We start from the raw sequence: 26,270 nt of genomic DNA, 5'->3' as shown, positions 1-26,270 counted from the left end.
TAAATATGGCAGGAAGAGCAGGGTGCAGTTCTGTGTTCTGTTTCTAATCTGTAGTATTAGCAAATATAAAGTTGAAATATATGCAGAGAACTCTGTGTCTGCTCAGACCTTGTCAAATATTTATGCATATTTTATATATATCCCAAATAACACATTGTAGTACTGTGAACTGCTGGGCTTGTATGGGAATGGGAACAGAAGGTTACACAAGTCACCATCAGAGTACAGTGTGTTGCTATAGATTGTGCTACTCCTTATGCTGTAGTGGGAAAGCTTGTGGAGGAAGTACTACAGTGCATGGTATATATTGGCAAACTCTTCTGGTGGAAGTAAATCTACTTTTGTGATGATTTTATTGTTTAATAACTACCTGCAGTGTTAATGCATGTTTGTGGTGGTTTTCACTAGCCAGACAGATGAAACCAAGCATTTCCTCAGACAGCACACAAAACTGTCTCCTGCCACGAGCCAGAAGCCTGGCTGGGGTTGTTTTTTTCAGCTCCATCATGATAAATTGCACAAATATTGAAAGAACTGAAATAGGACTAGGAAGAGGACTAAGTACTGTGGAAGTCCTTAGGGAAATTCAGTTAAAGCTCCTTTCTGGTGCCCTATTTAAAAATAGGGAATTCTTTCAGCTCCTTGTGCTGAAGTTTGAATAGATAGTTTCTGTGAAGGAGCCTGCTTAGTGATTCAAACCCCTATGACTTCAGGGAGTAGTGTGCATCTTTGACCCAGCAATGAGTGTGCTAGCTGTGATCCAGAGTGCTTTGAAGCAGAGGAAGGTACTAACTAATTGTGGTCTAACACATCACAATTATCACTTTTAAGTACTAGATAATATTAAGACACTTGTGCAAAGGTGTCCACTCAACTGAGATAAAGTTATCCAAAAATGTCTTTTGGGGGGTTCTCATGTTTCTTCAAATGGGCTTTCATAGTGGTCAGTAGAATCTTGATGAAACTTCTGCTTCATTGCGAGAAATTTTAAAATATGAATAAACCCCATGTGGACTTTTAAAGAGAATCCTTGTGAGGTTTTATGACTCACTATTGGCATGGACCTCATTCAAGATGCTACATGTTATGTTAGATACTTTTTCAGAGATGCTTGAGGAAATAGCTTGTCGTTCAACACATTAGAAATAGCACTGGTAGCAGATGGCCAAGAGAAAATGCTGTAGGAAAGTCGATTGTGTGACTCTGATTTCTTGCAAGTGTGTAGTGCAGGCTGGGCAAGGTCTTCCAGCTCTGGCAAAAGGAGGGTTTTGTTACTGAGCTGTGTAGCTGAGCACAGCCCTGGTGTTTGGTGGGTGATGGTGACCACGAAGCAGCGTTTGGGGAATTGCAGCCTGAGCACTGACAGCAAGAGTAGGTGACTGTCCTTCACGAGCAGCTGATCCTGAGACAGACTGTCTTGGCAGGGCTCCCAAGACTCTGATTCAGTCAGTTCCTGCCTAATGAACTGAAGACCACTTTCCTGATAATTTAGAAGAAACAAGCTGCCTGGATTTCATCCAGCTTCAGATTTTTACACTGACATTCTGAGCACATAGTTATTTGTGCTAGGTAGTTGACTGCTCAAAAGTCATTATCCCCCAAGTCATGTGGATTGGAGGGGAAGTTTATTTTTGGTTTGTTATGTATGAGGAAATCTCTACAATATGCATGTCTCTCTGATTGCCAGACCGCTTTTTCTGAGTGTACATACTTTTATTCCAGCTTGGATGGCACCTCTAATGTAAACATTCTATGTCTGAAAGGGTAATAACCCAGAATTGCAAGGTATCAGGCATTCTGTGTATTCACCTATTATGCCTAGATCAAGTTTCAGTTTAGTGACCCCCTCAGGAGTAGGCACTTCACAGACTTTTTTAGAGTATCATGGAAGTGATAGCCCCAGCAAGCATACTTCGTTCCAAATTAGTTTATACTCAAAGTAATCTAAAATTCTTGAAATATCAGGGTTTGGCCCAATGGGTCTCAGCAACAGAGCCAGTTGGTATTGCCTTATATCATACATGGAAATCAGATAAATTTTATCTGTCTTATTTCATTGTACACTCAGATAGATGAGAGGGTTGAGCAACCTTTCTCTGGGCTGTTCTTCAGTCCTTATGTTTGCTCACAGCTCTTCAATGGCATCTTCCATGTGGAAGATCTTTCCAGTCAAAACCAGGAAGACAGAAATAATAATGGTACTTGATAGCTGTAAGCCTTGAAGTTGAGACCATGACTGGGTTTTTCTCACTGCTACCACCCCCAAAGGGTTGCTTTTGTTTGAAAAAAAACTACTTATGGAATTGGAGTTCTGGGGTGCAGGGCTGTCTTTGTAATTCTTCTAGTGGTAGGAACTGGTGAGATGTCAGAAAATAGACTTCCATGTCAGAAAATTTGGAGGTCCAGTAGTGTTTGTCTAGTTTGGAACTGCCACCTGCTCTGCAAGGAGTGTCTGTGTACCGTATTTCTCATGCAAGAGAAGTAAATCCTGACAAAACAGGAAAAATCTCACACTGTCAGTAAGTCACCCTAGAAATTTCCATACAGTTAAACAGGGGAAGTGATGTTTTTACTGTATGAGGGAGTGGGCATAGCTGCCATAGACAGGAATGTTTATAGGGATGTATGACATGCTGTAGCCACAGCAGCTGGAGATGATCTGCTTCCATGCTCCAGCCTGATAGTCGTGCTGGCAAAACCGAAGTCTTGATTTGAATGTGGTGAAAAGATATTTTCACAGCTCTTCTTCTCTCCAAAAATTCTTTCTAATACAATTTATGGCTTGAGAGTTCTATAGTTAGGAAAAAATACACATATAATGATTGGTTTCCCTGCCATGTTTTGAGTAAAATACATTATTCAGTGATTATATATTAATTTTCACTGATTTCTTTATTGATAGCTTCATTTCCTGTTGCATCAAGGGAGCAAGAGAGCATGACTAACATGTTTTCTGATCTTAAAATTGCCAACTGTATGTTAATTTTCATTTTAGAATTCATTTATGGCTGGAGTGACTGTACTGCTGATTTTGAATGTAGAGCATATTTACAAGGTGAAAACTAGAACATAGACTTTACTTGGAGTGATGAATTAGAAATTATCAAAGTTTACCTCTGTCTTGCTGACAAAGCAATCCATCTAGAGTAGTGCACATATTTCAGTGCATGTGTATTCTCATAATACACTGAATTTTGGCAGTTCATTTTTCTTACAAATACTTTGTCTTGATGTATTTGAATTTGTTGGTTTTGTGTCCATCTTGGGGAACTATATGTGAAACATAACCATTTGCTGGAAAAGCTGAAACAAAAAATTAATTTCACTTAGCTGAGCTTGGCAACCAGTGGAGAAGTATGTACAGTGTTTGTACCACTATTTTTTAATGCCACAATTATGTGTGGGTTGAAATATGTCCCTAAGAATAGCAGTAGGATTGCTTTTTGAGCAATGATGTGAATATTGCATTCAGCAGTGGCACATAGCAAAACATGGCAGGGCATCTGAGCATGGTAAAGGATCATGGACTGAGTACTGCTGGGATGTGGAATGAGCTAGAGAGGTAAAAAAATGAAATATTGAACACTATGAGTATTTCAGCCACCAGGAGCGTGCAGTCATTCAGAATAATTAATGTCTGTGGTGCCAGTCATTAGTCATGGCCATGGTGCCTCAGGCAAAAGAGATGGGGGCCGCAGACTGTCTCCTTGGAATACATGAAATAATGCAGAAGGCATCATGCTATTATTGCATGAGCAGCCTGTCATCATCATCAGAGGAGGAATTCCTTTGATTTCCAGGAAACACATACTAAATGGAGAAGTGGGGGAAACCAGTCTTGCAGCTTGTTGTGACTACTAGGACTCATCTCAAAAGGGATAGGAATTGCCTCAACCAATAAACCATCTTTTTAATTAATCCCATTTTAGTCTGGGCAGGTAATGCAGGTCAGAATAATCACTTTGTAGAAGTGCCTGTTTCTCTCCATTGGCTGTGACTGGAATCCAGATGATTTGTGCAGGTGGTGCATGGCTGTGTAAAAAGCATCTCAGTTCTGGATGATGTTCTCGTGTGCCAAACCCCAGTGTTCATGTAATAAAATTCAGTGAACCATAGTAATGTCAGAAATGGTATTTTAAGAAGCAAAATAAAATGTATCAAGTTTTTCCATGAGACATCTAGTGGTATGCACTTGGAAATAAATGTGCAACTGAAATAAGAAATAAAGGAAAGGAAATTTTATATTTAAAACAGCAGATTCACAGCATTGGTATTTTCTTTGTGACCCAAATGAAGGCAAAATAAGTACAGATTTGTAACCAGAAAAAGTAAGTTTCTTATCATAGATGATAAGAATAAATCCATTTAGAATTTGGGCCTATGGGCAGCACTAGTCAAGAGAAACTGCAGTTCTTAAACATTGTACCCATGACCACTGATAAACAAGAAATATTTAATGAAGGAACCTGCTGATGGTAGCTACTGGGACTGACTGAAATGCATTTCTAGCAGAGAAGAGTTGTGCAGAGACACAGGCTGACCCAGAATAAATACCTCGGGAACATACTCTCTTTCTGGACTGATCCTGCTACACGAAAGGGACATAAGGTGATTCAGGATGGGCATGAATGAGAAAAAAATCAATTTCTTTTGTGTGTTTTGGAAGACTTAAATGTTCAGCTGGGCCCTCTGAGACCTGTCAGTTCTGGCATAACAGTATCAAAGCTATTAAATGAAATTCCTGATTTGATTTAACTCTTTTCACATAGAGGTAAGGACAGGAGGTGCCTGTAGCTCAGGCTGAAGCTCACTCCATGCTCCCAGCAGCACACTACACTGTAACACAGATTGTGGGCTCCCATCTACACATACGTGCACGAGGGCACAACTGAAACAAAATAGTCATTTACATTGTGATGGGTTATATGGTGCTTGCTTGGCATGTTACTATTGTTGCTCTTTAATAAAATCCCCTGAAGTTTATTTCTGACAAGATTGTAGTAACTGTAGTACCATTAAGCAGTCTTTGGGAACATTTTGTTTATGTAGAAATAAATTATTATAGTTGTTCAAGAGATTGCAGACTTCCTTTTGTGGGCATTTGTAATTATTTGGGACCAAATCCAGTTTCCAGTAAGCTGGACAGGAATCTCACTCAGTTCCAGAGGAACTTGTGTCAAATTTCTTTTGGCTTTTGAAGATGCCAAGTTTTATAAAATTGAGATTTTAGTTGAGTGCCTCATACAGGGGAGACCAAGACTGGTTAATATATGCAATGATGTACTTTACCATGAAATCTTTTAAACTGGATGTGGTAATGAGGAGGTTGATGGGTCTACCTGGTTACTGGTTCATGAGTTGTTTGTATAATAACATAGGGAGTATGGGGAATAAACAAGAGGATACCAATGTTAATCCATGAGCAATACTGTGACTGAACTGGCCTAGCAAAGACAGGGTGGGAGGACAGGGAGGAGGAAGAGGCTGTGGTATATTTGGTCCAGATATTTGTGCTGTGACCCAGCTGTAGAGGGAGTTGGACATACAGATGCTCTATGAGTAATAATAATAATAATAATAATAATAATAATAATAATAATAATAGTAGGAAAAAGCTCATGGGCTCCACTGTTAGGCAGGCATTGCACAGACCACCAAACAGCTCAGGTAGGTGGGGATTTTTATTGTCAGGGTACAGGTGATGGTGAAAATGAGTGATTTTAATAAACAGTCACCTGCTGGAAGCCAATGAAGGAGAATACCAATGTGCTTTGCCATGCACTTATGACCAAATTTTGAGTCAGTGGGAAAAGTGATCTAAAGGGGAGCTATTATATTTCATACCAGCTGTAAGGGAGGAACTGTTGAAGAATTGGGAGAGAAAAGGCAGGTTGAGTGGGAATTACCCTGCAATTGACTCTCACATTTCAGGAAGTGAAAGAGGTAAAAGAATTAGAACAACAGGTTTTGAGGGACTATGAGAGGACAGCGGGCAAAACCTCTTTGTAAAGAGTCTCAAGAAAAAAAGGTAAAGAATTGTTTGTTCCCCAAAGAAAAATTATAGAGAGAAAAAAATGAAAATTGAGACAGCACAGGAAAAGGACAAAAAGCATAGTGAAATAAATCTGTCTGAGATATTAGAAGCTCATTTATGTCAAACACAAGAAGGAACAATGTACAAAATTGAAACTAGTTTGGATTATTTAGAACAAATACAAAAGAATAACAAATACAAAAGATGCAGAGAAAAAATCCAAACCAAAACACATAAAAGAAGCTAAGACCAAAAAAATGTGTACAAGGAAAGATTGTGTACAATAAGTACATGAGGAGTAACAGAAATAGTTCTGGAATTATATTTTTAGTAGGAGCATGTTCGAGGAAAGTGTTGCTCTACTGATTAACAGAAGCACATTGGTCTTCACCAGTGTTATTTTGAGTATATGGAAAAGAGCCTAGAACAGAGAAAGGACAAATCAGAGAGTACTTAATGTGTTAGGTGTTCCCAGGTTAGCTGTGCCTCAGATTTGCTATACTTGGAAACTGGAAGAATTTTCTAAATTAGTCTCAGCCCCGTTAGCAGTTACCATTGAGAATCTGAAGAGGAAAAATGAGTGTGAAAAATAGAAAAACACATCCTTAAAAGGAGGGCAGGAGCTGTGGATGGAAGAGTCCTGTCACAGATGTGCAGATCATTTTTGTTCCTAGAAAAATTACAGACAAGTATTCATTTTGTAAATACCTGGAGGGAAGTAACAAACAGCAATCAGCATGGATTTGTTGGAACTATCTAGTACCCTGTAACAAGAGATTAAAATTTGTGGATAAAAGAAAAGGAGCAGATGCCCTACATTTTCATTTTAAGAAATGAAATTCTGAATACTGTCTTACAAGAGTCCCCTATAAACAAGCTAGGGAACATCAAGCAGTATTTATATGTAAGTTGCATGAGATAGAGTTGCACAGCTGTGTGGATAAGGTAAACCCCAAGCAGCTACTTCTGTTTCACTCATGTATTCCACAAGAGTTTATTTTAGAAACTAATATGTTTTTTCAGCAGTAATCTGGATTATGTTTTAGACAATATGCTTATTAAATTTGCAGTTGTCACAAAGCTGAGAATGGGTTGGAAGGATGCCAGAGAACAGGATTAGAATTGAAAATGATCTTGAAATGGCTTTGAAAATAAAGGAGTATTTAGCAGGTCTAAGGGTATGGTGTTATACTTGGGCAGAATAGCCATAGACAGGCATAGGACAGATGGTTAAGCAGTAGGTTTTAAAAATTATATGTCATAAATATTACACACATAGAAATAGCCAAGGTATTGAAGAAGGCATGGATGGATGAGAAAGACATGTAGCCTGTAAAATTTAAGGAGTAATTCATCTGATGTACTCAGTGCTCTGCTTGGTTCAAATACTGGGACCAGTTTGAGCAGCACATTTCAATAAGGATATAGCTAATTAGAGGGATTTCAGGGGTTGGCAATAAAGATGGTTAGAAAGCTAAAAAACAGGACTTGAAAGGAAAAAAAAATGAAAAAACATCTTAGGAAGTAAAGGGTAGGTAGGAACAAAAAGTTTTCAAGTATGTGAAAAACCCCAGCAAAGCACCTTGAGCCAACCAACCAACCATCCAAAGAAACACACTCTAAACCACCTCAAACCTTCACAGATGAAGGGAAAGATCTAATCTCTGCATCCTTTATAGACGGTTTAAATTACAAGAGAAAGAATTAATTTAGACATTGAAAAAACATTCCTGACCATTAGGTGAGATACTTAGAACAAGTTAGGTGAGAAATTGGTGAGTACATTAGCAGTCTTTCAAAACAGGGCAAGCATATCCAAAAATGACACAAAAGTGCATCAGCTTTGTTTCATCTGCAGTTTGGAGTTCAGTTGCTCTGGACCCTCTCAGCAGTTTTACATTACTGTGTATTATTGCTGTGCCACACAATGCATTCTGCATTCTGTTCTGTAAATCTTGTGAAACACTGCTGTAATTGGAATTAAGATTATGCTTTTTCTTTTATTTCAGTGTGTGCAGAAGCTTACAATCCTGACGAGGAAGAGGACGACGCAGAATCTAGGGTACTTCGTGCTTAGAGTCAAATACTTTTTCAATTCTCAGGCATTAAATTTAGGAGGAAAAATGTAACAGCTTTACAATTTCTTTCCAAAAACTTTGTTATTATAATACACTTTAGTAACCTTTTGGGAGTTTGTGTTAAAGGAACATTTAAAAATTCTCTGTAATAGTCACCCATGTAGGACTTGATATATTATTCTTAATTACCAAACCTGTGGTACATGGTTAAGGAAACATTTTTGTGCAATTATATTTACCCAGTGAGCACCTGCTTCTAAAAACTCTTATTTGGTGTCCTCATAATCTTGCAGTAGTTTCCTTTTTCAAAAGGCACTGTAAAATTGCCAAGATTTTTCAAGGTACAATGTGACAAATAATGAACTGTATTTATTTCTTTTATTTGTGTCACTACTTAGCTTTTAAGATGAAATAGCCTGAGTTTCAAGAGAATTTTAATTGTTTGTATTCTGCCTAATTTTCAGGCTTGTAACACTGTCCAAAAGGTTACCCTATGGTATTACAGCTATACATAGCATATCTTGGGAAGATTATGAGTTCAACAACTTAATTGACACTCAGATAACCCAGACTCTGGTAATTTAGTAAATTTCTGGCTCACTCAGATAGTGTCAAATCTGTTGTTTACTCTGTGAAACTTGTGATATAAATTTAACACAGATACTATTTCACACAATATTCTTTGGGAAGTAGTCGTGGCAAATGGCTGAATGTAACAGTGGTGTTTTTTATAAAACATGCATGCCCCAAATATGATTGGAGATTGGTAGCAATAGTGTAGATAAAGGTGTCCAGAATGGCTTGCAGAAATGAACTGGATTCCACAGGTGTAAAGATCTTGTGAGCTTAAATATAGCGGTGTTTCATTTGCTGATTCTAGGGTGATACCATTTTATCATTGAGTGTTTATTCAAATCCTGAAGGTTTTGAAACGAGAGAGTCATGAATCATGGCCAAAATGTTGTGTAAAATGCTTAGTTGAATTAGCTCAGTCCTTCAGCTAGTGCTGCTGTATGATAATCACTCTAAGAGCTTTTGTGTTCTATCGCTCAGATTATTCACCCCAAAACAGATGATCAGAGGAACAGGCTGCAGGAGGCGTGCAAGGACATCCTTCTTTTTAAGAACCTGGACCCGGTAAGAAATTCTTGGTAATGAACATCATTTAGCAGTGCTGCTAAGAATTGTTTCTTTTGAGCTTTGGAACAGAAATGTACAGATTTGACTTCTGTAACCTCTTCAGTATGCTTTCTTGACCATTTAATAAATTCCAGAAATGCCATTTTTTAGAACTGATACATCACATATAGAGACTTTTGTTTACCTCCACAAGTGATAATATTGAAATATGAATAAGTTCATTCATTAAAATGGATACATTAATCATGTTAATTATTTTATTCTCTTATTTTAAATCTTCCTGTACACTGATGTCTGTAAACACATCAGTTAACTGGAATGTGTAAGTTTTTTTCTGTTAGTTACTTTTTAGCATCAAAAGGTGCTGAGTGCTCCATCAAAACAGAAAATTACCCCCAAAGCCTTCAGTTTAGCTATGGATGTAATTGAACAAGTGAATTATGAAATAGAGGGAAAGAGAAAGGTAGCAGTGATGTGTTCACATTATTATTTTGCATAATGTAGATACCATAAAAAGCTTCAGGTAATTTTCTTCCACGCAAATAATTTCTTTCTGTTTTGTGTAAAAACAACCATGAGCTTTTAAGAAAGCCTAAATGTACTGAATGAATGATCTGGATCAGACAAAGGTGATAATGCTACCAAAGAAGCACACAGGATTGTTTTAGGGAAAAGGTGAGTATATCAATCAAAACTTGCATACTGAGGTTAGGATGACTCACAGCATCCCAAATGCTTTCTCAAGAGATTTGTTTCAGTGCTGTCAAGGGAGGGAGCATGGGGGAAAGAGAAACAATTATGTAGATTTTTTAAGTATGAGAAGAGAAAGTTTAAAATTTGATTCAAGAGGGAGCTAATGGAAGGACCAGCCTGCAGCTCTGTTTGGAAGTCAGGTGCTATTACAGAAAATGCACATTAATTTGTTCTGCAGGCTTCCAGCTCCTGCTTCTGCCTGCACAAAGGCTGAACCCTGACCTGGGTTCTGTTCCCCTAGAGGCCCTGAGGAGCAGTGACCACAAAGCCCCAGCTCAGCAGAAGCCTGGAGTTACTGTTATGGAAGGGCATCAGGTCTCCACATGGGTGCTCATACATGTGCATTCTTGGGACAGTGGGATCCTGACACAGAAGGTTTCCTCACTCCCTCTTGCTGTCTGGTTAACAGGTAGTTAATCAGCTGCTCCACTGTACTTGTTCAAGCTAAAGCCATGCACTCATCTTCCCTTCTGCTGCTCAGTTATTCTTAATAGCTTCAGGGAATCAAAGTCATTTGTGGGCATCTGGACATGAAACTGCTTTATTATATATTTTCCTTATTGTTGGTGTGTCCTGGCTTCCATTTGGCTGGACCACCATTACATTTACATTAGCCTGCCAGTGGCATTTTGGCAGAGCCCTCTTGGTTAAGCTCTGAGCATTTCTCTCTCTTATGAGCCCTGCAACACAATGGATTATTGTGTGCTCCTAGAACCTGCTGTGGTGTTAACAGTGCTTACAGCATCAACCCTCTGGATGGGATCTGCTTTGCATTACTGCAGGAGCTAGAGCTTCTGTCTCAATGGTCATCAGCCACCTGCTCTGTGGGCTACATTGTAATGTTGTGTAGGCGTAGAGCACTAAACTGCTCCAGTGTGGGCACCTGATGGACTTTTTCCAAGGATTAATTCTTCCAAGGAATACTGAGGGATTATTTCCTCTGTTTATGAAGCTCTTCTCAGGACTGTGCTTGCTGTCTTGATACTGATGTTTTGAACTATTTTTTAAAATTCTTCTTTTGAATCAGTTCCTTGTATTAGCTAGTAGTTCCCACAATCTGTTCCAGGTGTTTAGCAGAAGGCTTCTCATCTGAGTTCTCCCTTTGAGGTGTGCAATCCAAAGCCTTGATATGTGCTCTAGGCATCTCCGAAGTCTTGTTCACCTCCTTTTGCTCAGATTGTCCTGTGGATTAAGAACACTTCCTCCTGCTTGAAATCCTTTAAGGCAGCATTCTGGAAAGCTGAATAAGATAATTTCTGTAAAAGAGTTTTCCATTAAAATAATTTTACTCATAAAAACGCTGGAAAACTACTGAGCTCTGAAGGGAGCAAAGATATTAAAATGTAGCCTTCTTAAGTCTGGCTTGTTCCTTTTTGGAGCCAGGATCTGTAGTCCCTGGGGAACTTCTCCCACTCCTCCTTCTTGTTCTGCTTCTGAGCAGCGACTCAAGGGCTCTGCCACTGTAGCTGCAGTAATTAAATATTCCTGTGCCAGCTCTCTTCCTCACCTCTGCATCTCCATGAGAGATGCTGCAGTTTACAGAGTGGTGTATTAGCAAAAACCTCATTCATCTTGAAGAGAGATAATATCTTCTGCTGCTAAAGCTCAAGTCTCTGGAACAAAAGTTAAGCTTTGTATTGATAGCATCTCCTGCTACCACTGTTGTGGGTTTTGGTTGTTTTTTCCCCTGTATTGAACTTCAGCTTCTTTCTGCTGTGGTTCATGTACGAAAGTCACTATTTCAGAGGTCACTTAGAGGGGAACAGATGTAAAAGGCTTAATGGCTTTTCCCTGATGGCCTTTTAGAGGGTGTCAAATACCATTTTCAAATACAGAACAACATGTCTTGTCACACAGTAACATGTCACACAATGTCTTACAATGTGATCAGAATTGCATTCAGTACATGATGCTCAGTGAAGGCCCCTTTTCTTAACACTTTACCCACCTTCACACACTGTATTTTAATTGGAATGGAAGGATAAGATAAGGCTATCACTAAAGCCAAAGGAGAAGTTGCAGTAGTTGGGAGTGACTTAAAGTTCTCTGCTCAGCGTGTTAATTATAGAGGCCATTTGAAATTACAAAAGCCATCACATAAAATAAAAACCCAGCAGAACCAATTTAATGTAGGGCTAAATGAGAGAGGAGAACCTTCAGCCTTTGAGACAACTTTAGGACTTGCTATACATACACAACACTGTCTTGAGCCCTCGTTTAACTATAGTAGTTTTTGAATAACAGATAGGTAAATTTGCACACATATATATATATATGTATCAATATTTCACATATTGTCTGTGATTAAAAATATAATAATGTAAAGAAACACCAGTTCTCATACATTTCCCTGAGCAACATTCCTATGTTTTAAAGGCCAACTCTTAGAGTCTAAATTCTGTGAAGTTACTCGAATTTTATGGAAACTTTCTTTAATTTTGTACATGGATGAGGATGTGAATGGCCAGTGAATGTGAGTTCAGCAATGTGTTCCTTAGTTAACTCCCTTAAATAAAAAGTACTTTTAAAGAATTGATCTTGTAGCAATTTTTTGCCTTTCTGAGGGCTTAATCATTTGCCATCAGTTGCTGTCACTCAGTATCAGTTTTTCATAGTGTGTTACAGTTTTGGAAAAATCACTTCAAGAGAAGAATATGAATTGAAACATGCTTTTGCAACAAGATCAGGGAAGGAGGTTTTGCAGAGGTACTTGGTTACTTTTTAGAGGACCAGATCAGGAAAGAATCAGGAGACAAGTCTATTCAGATGTTTGTTTTCTTTTTCCTTTGCTATATTAGATTTTCTCATTCCTCTTCTAAAGTAACTCTTCCTGTTCATCTTCCCAGCAAAACCTCTTCCTCTTAGAGTGTTGTTTATTGTCCTGCTCAGTTGCCTGCCTCCCCGTTGCCAGACACCATGATAATCCTGTTTGCTCCCAGGATTGCCATGGTGTGCCAGGCTGGTTACCCTGCCTGCTCCCTCCGTGGTGCTCCAGGTGCTGCAGGTTGCCACAGTGGCTCTGAAGCTGCTCTTGGCCTTCCACTTTCACTTTGTGTAACCCAGCAAGGAGAAAACAAGATGATGACCAAATGTCTTCAGCCCTTAGAGAGAGCAAGCCTGGAGCTGCTGTCACTGAAATTTCTCTCTGTTCACCCTAACAACTGTTTTATCACCAGGAAGAATAGCAGCAGCAGCAGCTCATCTACTGGCCAAGGAAGCCTTCTACATTTTTTACAATACAATTCAGAGTTGTTCTTTTGGTTTTGTCTTTTACAAGGAAAATGTCCTGGGCTGATTAACAACAGGCTATTTGGTTTGGAAATTACAGCCTATAGGGCAGCAGTTAAAAACCTGATGAACCTTTTATCAGAGCAAGAGGCTGGCTCAAGGGGCTGATACCATCAAAGCTGAGCTGTGTCCTTGCACTTACAGTCTGAATCCTTTCTTTGGCAAAAATTCACAAGCAGTGTTAGAGCATCTATTCTCTTTCAGAGAAGTTTCATATTGGAGAGCTTTGCCCTGCTAATGCTTGTACAGAATATATAAAATAGGTCTTGACCCTTTTCTAAAAAGTAATAAATTATACATACTGTTCACAAATATGCAAAAGCAATTTCTGGGCATATTGCCACTTATGTACCTGGAGAATTAGTGTAAGACAGCACAAATATTGATTAATCACTTAGAATTTATTAACTTGAAGGAAGATGAAAGAGAACATAATGTAACTGTTTTATGAATAGTGGAACCTTATACTTAAGGTCAAATCATTCCTTGAAACCACTAACAGAAGATTCTCATGCTGCTGTCAGGTTCTTAAGAATTTTGGGGAAGAATTGAAACTACAGATTTTGGAGCAATTAATGGAAATATACATTTCCCTCTCCCCCATACATACATACATACATACATACATGTGTGTGTGTGTGTGTGTATATACACACACACATACACACATATACACATTTATAGGTATATCAACTGTGTGTATAATATATGTAACTGAGCCCAGAATGCTTGAACATATTAATACTCATAGAAGACACACAGGTGGTGACACTGAGGTGCCCTTCCAGAGAAGGGCAGTGGAGCTGGGGCAGGGTCTGGAGCACAGTTCCTGTGAGGAGCAGCTGAGGGAGCTGGGGGTGTTCAGACTGGAGAAAAGGGGGCTCAGGGGGGACCTTGTTGTCACTCTTGCAGTGCCTGACAGGAGGCTTTGAGCAGGTGGGTATTGGTCTCTTCCCCCAGGTAGCAGGACCAGAGGAAATGGCCTCAAATTGACCTAAGGCAAATTGACCTAAGGGAGGTTCAGACTGGATATTAGGAAAAATTTCTTCACTGAAAGTGCTGTCAAGCATTGGAAGAGACTGCTCAGGAAAATGTTTGGGTCACCATCCCTGGAGGTATTGAAAAGATGTGCAGATGTGGCACTTGGGGTAGTTACAAAGGATGAAATGTTTTACTGAGCCTGACTGGTGGGCACGTGCATGATATTTGAGAGGCAGAGTACTAATTTAGCATGTAACTGTGTGGATGAAGGTTAAGGTGTATTCTCAAGGAAAAACTATTGCTTAAAAATATTGATTGTACATTGAAATACAGATTAGAGTCTTTGATTGTGAAGAAATGAATGCCTTTTCATTAGTTTACAAGTGGATATAACACAAGGGAATTAAATATTTTGAACTGGATCAATATTGCCAGTAACATTTTTGTCAGAGTTCCCCTGGAGTATATGGGCATGGTTTTGTTTTGAAAAACAAATGTGGAGAGGTGTAGACATGTATTCTGTAATTTATCTTCCTCTACAAGGTTCAGAGTTGTTGATTTAAGAAGTCCTTTTCTTCCCATGGTTTCCTTGCCTGTGTTTTGCTGACATTTTCTACCTCTCTCCCCCTTCCCACACCCAGCCCCCTTCCTTTTCTGGGTTTGTCATTGATGAGTTAATATCATATTGAATATTAATTTGTTGATATTTCAAATTGCACAAAGTGAGGACAAGGTGGGCAGCAGGATGCCATTTCAGCTGGGGCTCATTTTATGAACTCAGGGACCACAGAAAAACTGTGAATTTGCTTTGTTCACATGATAATATTCTAATGTTTTTAGAAGTCATATGAGCCAGGGAACTACAGGCCAGTCACAAAAACCCCCTTCATCCTGATTCCATTTTACATGTATTTTTGAAGGCAGAACTGCTTTAAGGAAGAAGAGCATTTAGACTGCACCACTTTACAAAATATAGAATTAATTCTGTTTATGAAACAGATCTGCTTTTTAATTCTAAAATTACTTATCTTTATCTTTTCAAAATAACAACAGAGGATGCCAGTAAATTGAGCCTCAGTCTGGCAGAGATTTCAGAGGATTCACACAGAGCAAACTGGTCAAGCAAGTTATGTAATTCTCATGGTAAAAGCAAAAACCATGTTCCTGGTTTGGTTATTGCAATCCACTTTGTCTTAATTTAAAGTGGAAAATGTTTGAAAAAGGATCACTTGTCTTTAAGTTAGTTGCAGTTTATTTAGGAAATTAAAATAAATGTACAATGCTTCAGCAATTAATAGACTGCTCTCAGATGTATTAAATATCTTAAAGTATTTTAAACATTTTTAAAAGAGAATTGGATTTGTGAATTCTACTCTGTTGCATTAAAAAACTAGATTTTCATACTGGAAAAATTGTGGTTTGGTGAGCTTCATTCATGGTTATAATCTGAAAATTTTTTAACCAGAAATCCAAGGTGAAACTCACTGAATAAAGATTTTAATGATATGTATGACTCCTCCATTACAGAAGATATATCTTTTTGGTTTAATCTCTTTTCCCAACAAATCTTGAAAGTACTTTAAGTTCTGGGGTTTGATGCACACATAATACATTTTTCTTGCATGCACCTAGATGATGACATGGCCTCCAGCTCCCATGCAGTGGGGAGCATTCTGTGTGTTCTCACTTGTTCTCAAAAGGCAGACCAGAGTTGGCAGGGGAGCCACTTTGCCAATTCAGATGCAAAGCCAGAGGAAGGGAAGGTGCTGCTTGTTAGGTCAGTTTTAGCTGATGTTAGGTCAGTTTTGCAGATTCTGTAGGAATTTCTTTTTGTTTACATAGAGAGGACTGCAAAGAATGAAGTAATATTACCTATTCATTCAAGCACGGAAGTTTTTAAAAGGCAACTCCTGTACATAATTTTCAGTCTCTTCCAATGGCACCCACTCACACTTTTCTTTCTCTGAAATGAGCTATAACACATTCACTGATATCTGAAATGATCCATCTGTTTTCAAACACATACCTGTCTGTACTAACAAAGGTTCTAAGCAGAGGCACAATTAAATGATTCTTTGCTGGCCTAGGAGGGCTGCAGGATCTCTCCCTGTGCTTTACCATGATCTAAGGATGGATACTGCCATTCTGTTGTTCTTCGTGCCCACACACAGCCAACTCTGTGAAGGAAAACTTGTATTTAGCTTCTATTTTTCAAAAAGGCTTGGATAACATGGTACTGCTGGTATTTTTAAAAGCTTTCAGTAAGTAAAAAATTCAGCAGCATAAGGATGGAATTCATTGCAACTAATTTATCTGTCTAAAAGCAGCGTGTAACTGGGAGTTACAGCGGATCTCTCCGTCGTCAGAGCAAAGAAAGGGAAATCTCTAGAGAATAATTCTGAGCTATCTTGCATGGTTATCTCTGTCCATGGGCTGCAGGAGGACTCTGAAGGACTGACTTTGGTGCTCTTTGGAAAGGCAAATGCCATCCATCTTTCAGTGGCTGGAAATGCTGTGAATGGAACCATTGCAAAATGCATATCTAGAGGCTTTTTTTAGCACGATTTTCACTAGGTCTGCTTGTTCCAGTATGATACATGCTTAATAAGTTTCAAGAAGTATAGAGTTTTAGGCATATTGCAGGATAAACCAAAAATAAAATTTAAAATTTTAAGTTAACTTCTTAGGATTCTTAATCCACAATGAGCTGTGTTTGGGTTTTTTAGATGTGAATAGTCAAATTTACATCAAATAAGACAAATTAAGTAATTAGTGGGTGGGGTATTTTTGTTATTATACAGTCGTAATTAAAATGATCACATTTTGTTAGTCTGTTAGCATTTCTCTGTCAACAAAGTGGTTTTGTAGTGTAAATTCCTGCTTTCCAAAGAATCCAGCATTTACTTACTCAGCCAAAGCACTAAAAACCTTTATGGCTACATCTGGCCCAACATTTTGTAGGCATTGTATAACATAGACATTCAAAATACTTCACAATCATTTTGAAACTAAATTCTGTAAGGAAGTTCTAAGGACAAAATCAGGTAAGGGCATGATTTAGAATAACGAATACAGGGGGTTTTTTTGCAAGGCTATAACATTGCTCAGTTGGGAAGGGTGAAATTCTGGTTTTGGATGGTCATGAGCAATTTATATTGCAAAGGAGATCTCTTTTATCACTTGCAGTGACAAGTGGGAGGCTGTGCTCTGAACACTGGAAAAGCTAACACTGAATACTAAATAGAACTGTCTTTCTCTTATTGATCCACCCATTTCTGTAGCACGAATATTTTCCACCATTAACATCTTTTATCTGCATATTGGGAAGCTGGCCAGTTAGTTAATTCAAAGAGTAAAATTGTAGGAGCAGATGATAATTTCTTGTCTTTGTGTTATTTTAAACAGGAACAGATGTCTCAGGTGTTAGATGCAATGTTTGAAAAGATGGTTGAAGGAGGGGAACACGTAATTGATCAAGGGGATGATGGTGACAACTTCTACGTCATTGACAGGTGAATTGCTGTGTCTTATTATAGCACAAAGTACTTTGCAAAAGTCCATTGAGAACAGTCTGTATTCTGTGAACTTGTATTTAACACTGACATTCCAGCTTTTCTCTCGGTGTTCAGTGACAGGACTCATGGGAATGGTTCAAAGCTGTGCCAGGAGAGGCTCAGGTTTGACATTAGGAACCTTTTCTTTACCTGAGTGGTCAAGCACTGGAAGAGGCTTCCTGGAGGTTGATGTCCAAAGTGTTTAAGGGGCATTGGGACCATTCTATTACGAAAATTCTTTCACTTTTGAGCAGCCCTGAAGTGGTCAGGTTGGTGAACAAAACAATTGTTTTAGGTCCCTTCTAACTGAAATATTAAATTAGACTACAATAAAAGTGTGCCCAGATTCTGTGCTGGAAAGACAATATTTTCAGCCTTGTGAGGTTACAGTTTGTCATCTCTTGTCCAAAAGGCTGCAGGGATATACAATATTCTGTCAGCCTTGTGGTTTTTAGGTGTAGGTATTACCTCTGTGTCCCTTATCAATGAAATAACTGCACAAATTTTTGCTTTACATTCACATGATTTATCAATGCACACCATAAAAATATTCAGCACAGAGGAAAATGATGGCTCAGCATCAATGGGCTTGGCAAATTCGTGTTTTACAAGATATCAGATTTTACTGCATTTCCAAAGCAAAAAATAATAAAAAAAGTTATTAAATTAATGATGGAGAGAAGAAATGCACAATATATTAGAAAAATGCATATATTTATTTCATTATTTTACATTGCTTTTCAGATACGTTCCTTCTGTTTCCTGCATCTCAGTTGTTTCATTAGAAATTACTACTTTTAAATATTTAAAATATTAAATAACTTGTATCGTTATTTCAGTGCTCCTATCATAGCAATTTTTGCAAAGACTTGACATTTGTATCTAGTGTGGTTAAAATGAAATTAAGAAACAGATTCTAAGTAAGATTTTAATTTTTAATAAGTTCTGGTAATACATAGATCACTGTACATCCATTCTATTTTTAAGCTGAGTTAATGTAAAAACTAATAACCCTATGCTTCCCTTTAAAGAGAGACCACTTTTGTTATTTATAGAAGCCATTGAGATGTCTTTACAAGGTGATTAACACCATTTAAGCAAGCAAATACGTATTTCAAATGCTTTATCTTTGGAATTCATGGTATAAAAAATATAGTGAGAGGCTGCTTAGCAAAGGCCAGGGTTGGTTTCTACTCACTGTGCTTTTATATTTTATTAACAGAGGTACATATGATATTTATGTAAAATGTGATGGTGTTGGGAGGTGTGTTGGCACCTATGATAACCGAGGATGTTTTGGTGAGTTGGCCTTAATGTACAATACACCCAGAGCAGCTACAATTATAGCTACCTCTCCTGGTTCCATCTGGGGTTTGGTAAGTAGAGTACTTCTTTTAAGCTATTTTTAAAAAATATGTATTTTGGATAGATTTTACTGGCATGCTGTATCGGCATTAAAAAAAAACACCTTATAATTTCAGAAAGTTAAATTCTAGAAATCCCAACATGATGCTATCTTTTTCCAGAATCCACAGATGAAAATCTGAGGTTTAATAAAACATTGTTTTTTTAAAAAAATTATTTTCTTTTATTTTAATTGCAATTTCCCAAATTGAAAACCACTGATGATTGCATATTAATTTTTCCCCCATGCCTTGATTATAATGCCTTTGTTCCCAGAGTAAAATTCCAATATGAGGTTATTTACTAGTCTTACACTACCTGGATTTTTGACAAGAGTAATTGAGTTTACCCTAAAAATAAGCTGAGATGGCCATCTTCAAGATGTACATATTGATCTAATGACTGATCCCAGGACTGAAATGAAATGTGGTTATTCACCAGCTCCATCCATGTGACTTCTGGTGTTGTTTAGGACACTGTAAGAATGGCTTTAAATGAAATTGGGTTGTGTTGGCCATAAGTGCCACTGTGGCAGTGAAGGCTTGCAGTGCATTTTCCCTCTGCTGGTCACCAGGGCAGAGCCACACAAAGTCTAGAGAAGAAAACACCTTAAGTGTAGTTTTTCCATCTGTCTGGTTCACTTTCATGGCCAAATCTTAAGGAATGTCCAGTTGGCTGTTCAGGGCAGCAGCGAGCCTGGTCTGCTGAAACAGCAAAAGTGGACTGTGACCTAAGACCCAGACTCATGTATTTTGGTTTTTACAAAACCCTAAAACCTCTTTGAGTGCATATCAATTTGTATGGGATCTCAGGGTAATGAATAAACTTTGTAAATGAAACATTTCAATACTGAGGATTTCTTAAATATCCTGAATTAGCCACTCAGTGTTCACTGCTGCAGACTCTGAGCTGAGTTTGTACCATGCAGGGATTTTCACAGCCATTCTCAGGTTAATTTAGGAGCTCCTGATTGACCTCTAGAGGAATCTTTCCCAACTGACAGCGGGAAGAGAGCAGCCAGCTACACTGAGTGACTAAAACTGGGTCATTTGGTCATATACAGCCAGATCTAAAGTATTTTCTAGCACGTATTTTCTAGCACGTATTTTAATTAACTCTCTTTTTCTCTTTGTGTTTACAGGATAGGGTAACATTCCGGAGAATCATTGTAAAAAATAATGCCAAAAAGAGAAGAATGTATGAAAGTTTTATTGAGTCATTGCCATTCCTTAAATCTTTAGAAGTAAGATTTCTATTGCATTATTTTAATAGCTGTATCAGATGTACCTGATAAGATTCTGCTCTTGAAGACTTTAAATTTGGCAAAGTGTCTCCACAATAGAAGTTTTTATACTTTTGTTTCAGAGAAAGACTACATTTTAAATTTATTTCAATTTAGAATGAATTATTATTGTTCATATTGTGTTTTAAAATACAACTTATCTTTCAGTTTCCCAAAGCTTAGTTTTACTAGATATTAGCCAACAAAATTAAACAATGACTTGGGGAATTTAAAAGTATTTTTATTTATCAGCTATATTTTTACATATATTTTTACATGCATGCTTTTCTGAACATAATTTTTGAAGGCTTCTAACAAAAATGGAAGTTTATCATAATGTAATATACCCTCTGGAACACTATTCAGCAGGGGTTTTTTTAATGGCAATCAAAACAGGAAAATAAAGATACACTATTCTGTGCAAAGATTCACAGAAATATGAAAGGGTTTTCTAAATATATGCTATCATAATGTTAACCAAATATTTCTTACATTTTCTTTTTTTTTAAATGAAGGTATCTGAGCGTTTAAAAGTGGTTGATGTGATTGGTACCAAAGTGTACAAAGATGGAGAACAAATCATTGCTCAGGTACAGTTTCTTCCTAGTTTTAGTTTTTCTTTCATAATAGATAACAGTAATCATGTTATTTATAGACAAGGCATACTTTTAAACCCTATTTTCCTTTTTCACATAAACAAAACCAATGGATCTTAAATGTAAGAGGTGGTTATTTGGTTTCAAAAGCTCACTTTTCACTTATGATATTTTCAAGAACAACCCTCTTTGTTGGTATAAATAAAAGAGTCAACATTTTTAGTACATTTTTAGAAATTCAAACTTGACAAGTGTGCTTCCAAGGAGGAGCACTAAAGACTCACTTTGGTCTTGTTAAAATATGGTCAACTTTTCAAGAAGACAAAAGTTAAACTCTTCAGGATATGCAACTGTGATTGTCTTGCCCCAGGATAATTAGTGAATATCACATAGCCCCTGGAGGCTTTTTATTCTGCAACTTGCTAAGAGAAATAATTTGGGAGGAACACAGAAGTGGATAAATGGTAGTAAGGATCCTAAAAGTCTTCCACAACATTGGTTTTCTCTGCATTTTGTGTGAGGCACAGTCAGCTATGTCTTTTCATAAAAAGGTCTTGCTGTTGCTTCTGTATAGATGTTTTGATTGTTATGTGTCCAGAGTATGGTTTTCAAATTAAAAGTGGTTTCTTTTGCCACAGGTATCAAAAAGAGGAGCTTCAAGGCCCTGGTTGCAAATATTTTAATCTTGCCATGAAACTAAAAGGGAAATTTTACACTTTTTTTATTCACTTTCTTTTTATCTTGTGCAGGGTGACTTGGCTGATTCTTTCTTTATTGTGGAATCTGGAGAAGTAAGGATTATAATGGCAAGGAAGGTAAACATCCCTAAAACAAAAACCTTTTTTTTTACCATTGTCACTAACTTTGCTTATGTAATCCTGAGTTTGGCAGATCTCTTCTCTAATACTCTTTCTTTCTCTCTCTTTCTTTCCATGATATTTCAGGGTAAACAAGATCTAGAAGAGAATGGAGCAGTAGAAATAGCTCGATGCTCAAGAGGACAGTATTTTGGAGAACTTGCTCTTGTAACTAACAAACCCCGAGCTGCTTCTGCCTTTGCTCTTGGCACTGTCAAATGTTTAGGTATTAGTCAATACCATTTTATATCTAATATAAAATGATATTTAATCTATTTGGTTGTTTCTATTGTCACTCTGTGTTTCCCCAGAATATAAGATTTAAGGCTGTTTCAGTAATCACCTATTATTGTCCATTACTATTTGCATTATTTATCTGCAAAAATCACTTACAATTGATAAATACTATTACCACAATTTATCCAATATTTCTCTAACTGTATGGAAGTAAAAATTCTTTTAGGACAGTACAAAATATTGCTGCAAACTACTTATAGACATCAGATAAATGTCTAATACTCTGCAGAAAGGTGAGGCGTTTCTTTTCTCAGTAGACTGACTCATCTAAGAAATAATTCCGTTAAAAATCATGGGCCTTTTTATCCCCATGACTTAAGCTCTTAAAAAATTCTTTTGTCTTCACTAGCTGTTAATGTAGTCATCCCATCACACTGTTGTCTCAGGCAGAGGAAGAGTGAAGACTGTAGGAGTTGTGCTCATAGACAACCCTTCACATCCATTGCTTTTCATGGTCTGATGTTAAGCTCCTAACTATCAGAAAACTGCAAATATCTAATATAAAATGATATTTAATCTATTTGGTTGTTTCTATTGTGACTCTGATGTTAAGCTCCTAACTATAGGAAAACTGCAAATTGCAAAGACAGATTTGGCATTCCTGCATAATGATTTGATAACCGAGCCAATAACCAAAAAAGTTTCTCTAATTTTTAAAATTCCTAACTCGAAACACACAGAGATCATCAGGCAATAGAGATCAAAAATATGACATATGGGAAAGAATAACAGGCAGTGGTCAGGAAGAGTGTTATTATCCATTATGGCTGAATAACAAAGCACTGGCACTTCCCAAAAAGCAGAGATCTTGAACATTTCTCAGGAGACAAGACATTACTGGCCAGCAGGTTGAAAGTATATGAAGTTTCCTCCCTGGCCTATTGGCTGGAACTGTAGAGGATCACGTTATGTGATCAGATAAAGAAAATATTCTGGTTGGCTGTGCACTGAGGTTGTGTGTGAATTACAGTCTTCAACTTTTTGCACATTTGCAGGAAAGTGAAAATAAGTATTCATTACCATTTCCACTTTGGGTGGAAGCAAGTAAAAAGAGCAAGGAAATAGACTGTTAGAGCCCAGATACCGCCAACAACAACACTTAATGTTGTGGCTTTTTGAAATATTATGGGTCTTAAAACTTTATTTTGTGGAGGAATCCAGGCCCCTTCAGACAACCTCTCAGGTAGTATATATCTTAATATGAAAATATTTTCAAAATAAGGAACAGAACAAGTTTATTTTTGAAGTTTCAAGACAGCAGTGTGTTGGCTGATCTTGGTTTTGCTAAGGTAAGCAGTTCTCTCCTGTGTGAACAATGTATATGCCTCGGTATTATCTGTTGTGATTTTAAATGTTATACTGGAATATTATATATTACCATGAGTGTCTGTTACTGATGAGCACATAATATTCTTTCTCTTTCTCTCCCTTTTTATCTTAGTTATGGATGTGCAGGCATTCGAAAGGCTTTTGGGACCTTGTATGGAAATTCTGAAAAGAAACATTGCAAACTATGAAGAGCAGCTAGTTGCTCTGTTTGGAACAAATATGGACATTGCTGACACCAGTGCATGAACTAAACATTGGAGCAACAAGATCTGTTATGAGAATATAGCACAGTAGTGGTTAGTCCACTGAAAAATTGTCTCTCTTCCTATAGACGCCAAGCATTTTCTGTGATTTTAAGAATGGGATTGGGGTTTTTTGGTTTGGTTTGCTTTTGGTTGGGTGGTTCTTTTGTTTTTGTTTGTTTTGTTGTTTTTTTTATTAATTATGACAGTGGAAATACTAGTAAAGAAAATAGCAATTCAATAAATTGAGGTCTTGATTTTTAAAAGTGCTCAGTACTTATGGTTCCATCTGATATAAGGACAGCCTGTGGTAGCACAGCACCTTTGAAAATCAAGTCCTTTAACACAGCATTTCCTTAAAGAATAGATTTTTTAAAAAACCCCACATGTGATGAACTTGTTAAACCAACTTCTGTTCTTCTAAAAGGTTACATCTTTTCTGGAAAGACTGTTAGTTCGAATGTGATATGTTGAAAGTATTAGTGCACACAAAGTGTTTATATGTATTACTACAGAAGATATACAGTAGATATTACTTTTTGACTATTACGGTTGTCATGATTTTATGTTGCATTTATCACAGATGTAGTGAATCACAAGGTTAATCATAAGATAAAGCATGACAATGCGTTTTGTGTAACGCTCATGACCCAAATCTGGTTTTTTAACATTTTGTAATTGTTTTAAAGTCCTCTTTGTTTAATATGTCATGTTTCAGCACGACATTGTAATATCTTATGCAATTTAGAGGACTTGCATATTTTTGCAATAAACTGCATTTTTTATTAGTTATATGAATTCTGTACATGAGTGAGGACAGCTGACAACCTAAATGCTTTTAAAGCAAAGGCATGGGTCATTGTCATGTTCTACCTAATCATACATAACCTATATTGTTTTCCTTCTCCCTTGTTTTATATTTATGCATTTTGTCTTCTCTATTTATGCTTGTTCTCTAGTTAATTTTTTCTTTTAGATCTCACCTTTTTTATTGTTAAATCTGTTTCAAGTGAAATGATCTCTGTATATCTCTCTTCCTGCAGTCTAATCTTAGCTATCAAAGGTCAGAGTCAATTACTGAAGTGATTGATATCAAAAGCCATGCTAAACTAAGCTTGTCCTTGAAAATCCTTAACAGGAAGTGCAAAAGTATTTTTAATTTGAAAGATCAGTACTTCCAAAGCTTTGCACACATGTGTCATTATTAAAGCTAACGTGTCTTGCTTTCAAAAACCTGTAGGTCATCATGAAATAATGTGTTCAGCCATATTAGCATGGGATACCTTCTGAGACTGAGGAGAGAGAATATCTTAATCATGAGCACAGGGCTCATTGCCTACGAGGGTCTGTGACTGGAAATTTCAGGCACAGCCCAATTTCAGTCCTGCTTACTGACCTGTCTGTTGGTGTTCATGGACAGCCAGTGTGTGCTGGTGATGGGCAGCTCTGCCAAAATGACACTGCAAGAGTAGTAGGAAGGCTGCTTCTGCCCTGATTCAAACACCTGAATTATACCATCTTTCCTTCTTAGATAATGACTTTTCTAATGCCACATATTTGTGTATGTTGATGTAATCATTATGCTACAGTTAGTGATATGTTCTGACAATTAATATAATCATACATGTATATGAAATTATGATTATATAATATGATAACAATATATAATTTATATCATATAGTATGGTATAAATTATAAATCAGATTTCTAAAAAAATACAATCTGAACAAAATTTACAAATGTAATTTTTTTTTTTTACTTAGAAACCTGGTATGAATAATTGCACATATGATAACTTGCCTTTGTACTTTTGATTTATGGGAAAAAGAGAAGCCTGTTATACTAGAAGGAAATATCAGGTAACCAAGATCTACACTCTTGTCATTCTGTATGCTTAATCTCTAAAAGCTACCTATATTTTGCACTGGCTTGATGTGATTAAGAAAAATGCTAAAAATTACTTGTATGGCAGTAAACTACAATCAAGGCCATAAATGCCAGTCATGATATTTTCAATATTGTTGGTTATATTTAAAGTTTCCTTACAATAAACAACACTTTTATATATAAAAATCTATGTTTGTTGATATTCTTGTTGTCTTTTAATTCTATTACCATAAAGTTACAAGTGACCTATTTATGCTCATTTATTAAAAAAAAAATCATAATTCTTAACACTTTCATGCTGATTTTCATAAATGACATTATGTGTATGCCCTGTCTACTTAGACAACATGTTGATGCAGTAATTGTCATAATTACTTTATTTGATGATTTGCTTGCAGTTTATAGCTGGGAAAAAGCTATGGAGTAACAAATTTAGGATAATCAGAGACTCTGGGTTTTCTGATTCCCAAAATACAGCTTCATGTTGCAGCAGTTTTATTGTGTTGCTCTTGGGCACTGGATGATTTCTGGAATTTTCTTTGTTGGT

General features: G+C 37.1%; 1 protein-coding gene across 1 annotated transcript in view; it reads left to right on the top strand.

Moving 5' to 3' along the window:
• The window catches only part of PRKAR2B (protein kinase cAMP-dependent type II regulatory subunit beta), a 76,407-nt gene extending 50,498 nt beyond the window's left edge, over positions 1-25,909 (top strand). Inside the window, exons 3-11 of the mRNA XM_058023101.1 lie at positions 8,044-8,096; positions 9,166-9,249; positions 17,680-17,786; positions 19,051-19,204; positions 20,374-20,475; positions 21,030-21,104; positions 21,860-21,925; positions 22,055-22,193; positions 23,706-25,909. Coding sequence (XP_057879084.1) covers positions 8,044-8,096; positions 9,166-9,249; positions 17,680-17,786; positions 19,051-19,204; positions 20,374-20,475; positions 21,030-21,104; positions 21,860-21,925; positions 22,055-22,193; positions 23,706-23,839 — 914 coding nt within the window. The 3' untranslated portion in view covers positions 23,840-25,909. The remainder of the gene's footprint in view (positions 1-8,043; positions 8,097-9,165; positions 9,250-17,679; positions 17,787-19,050; positions 19,205-20,373; positions 20,476-21,029; positions 21,105-21,859; positions 21,926-22,054; positions 22,194-23,705) is intronic.
• The last annotated feature ends 361 nt before the right edge of the window (positions 25,910-26,270 follow it).

This window comes from Melospiza georgiana, chromosome 4 (genome assembly GCF_028018845.1).
Source record: "Melospiza georgiana isolate bMelGeo1 chromosome 4, bMelGeo1.pri, whole genome shotgun sequence".
NCBI classification, from domain to species: Eukaryota; Metazoa; Chordata; class Aves; order Passeriformes; family Passerellidae; genus Melospiza; species Melospiza georgiana.
The sequence above is the reverse complement of the archived record's forward strand: the minus strand, read 5'-3'. Positions and strand labels throughout refer to the sequence as shown.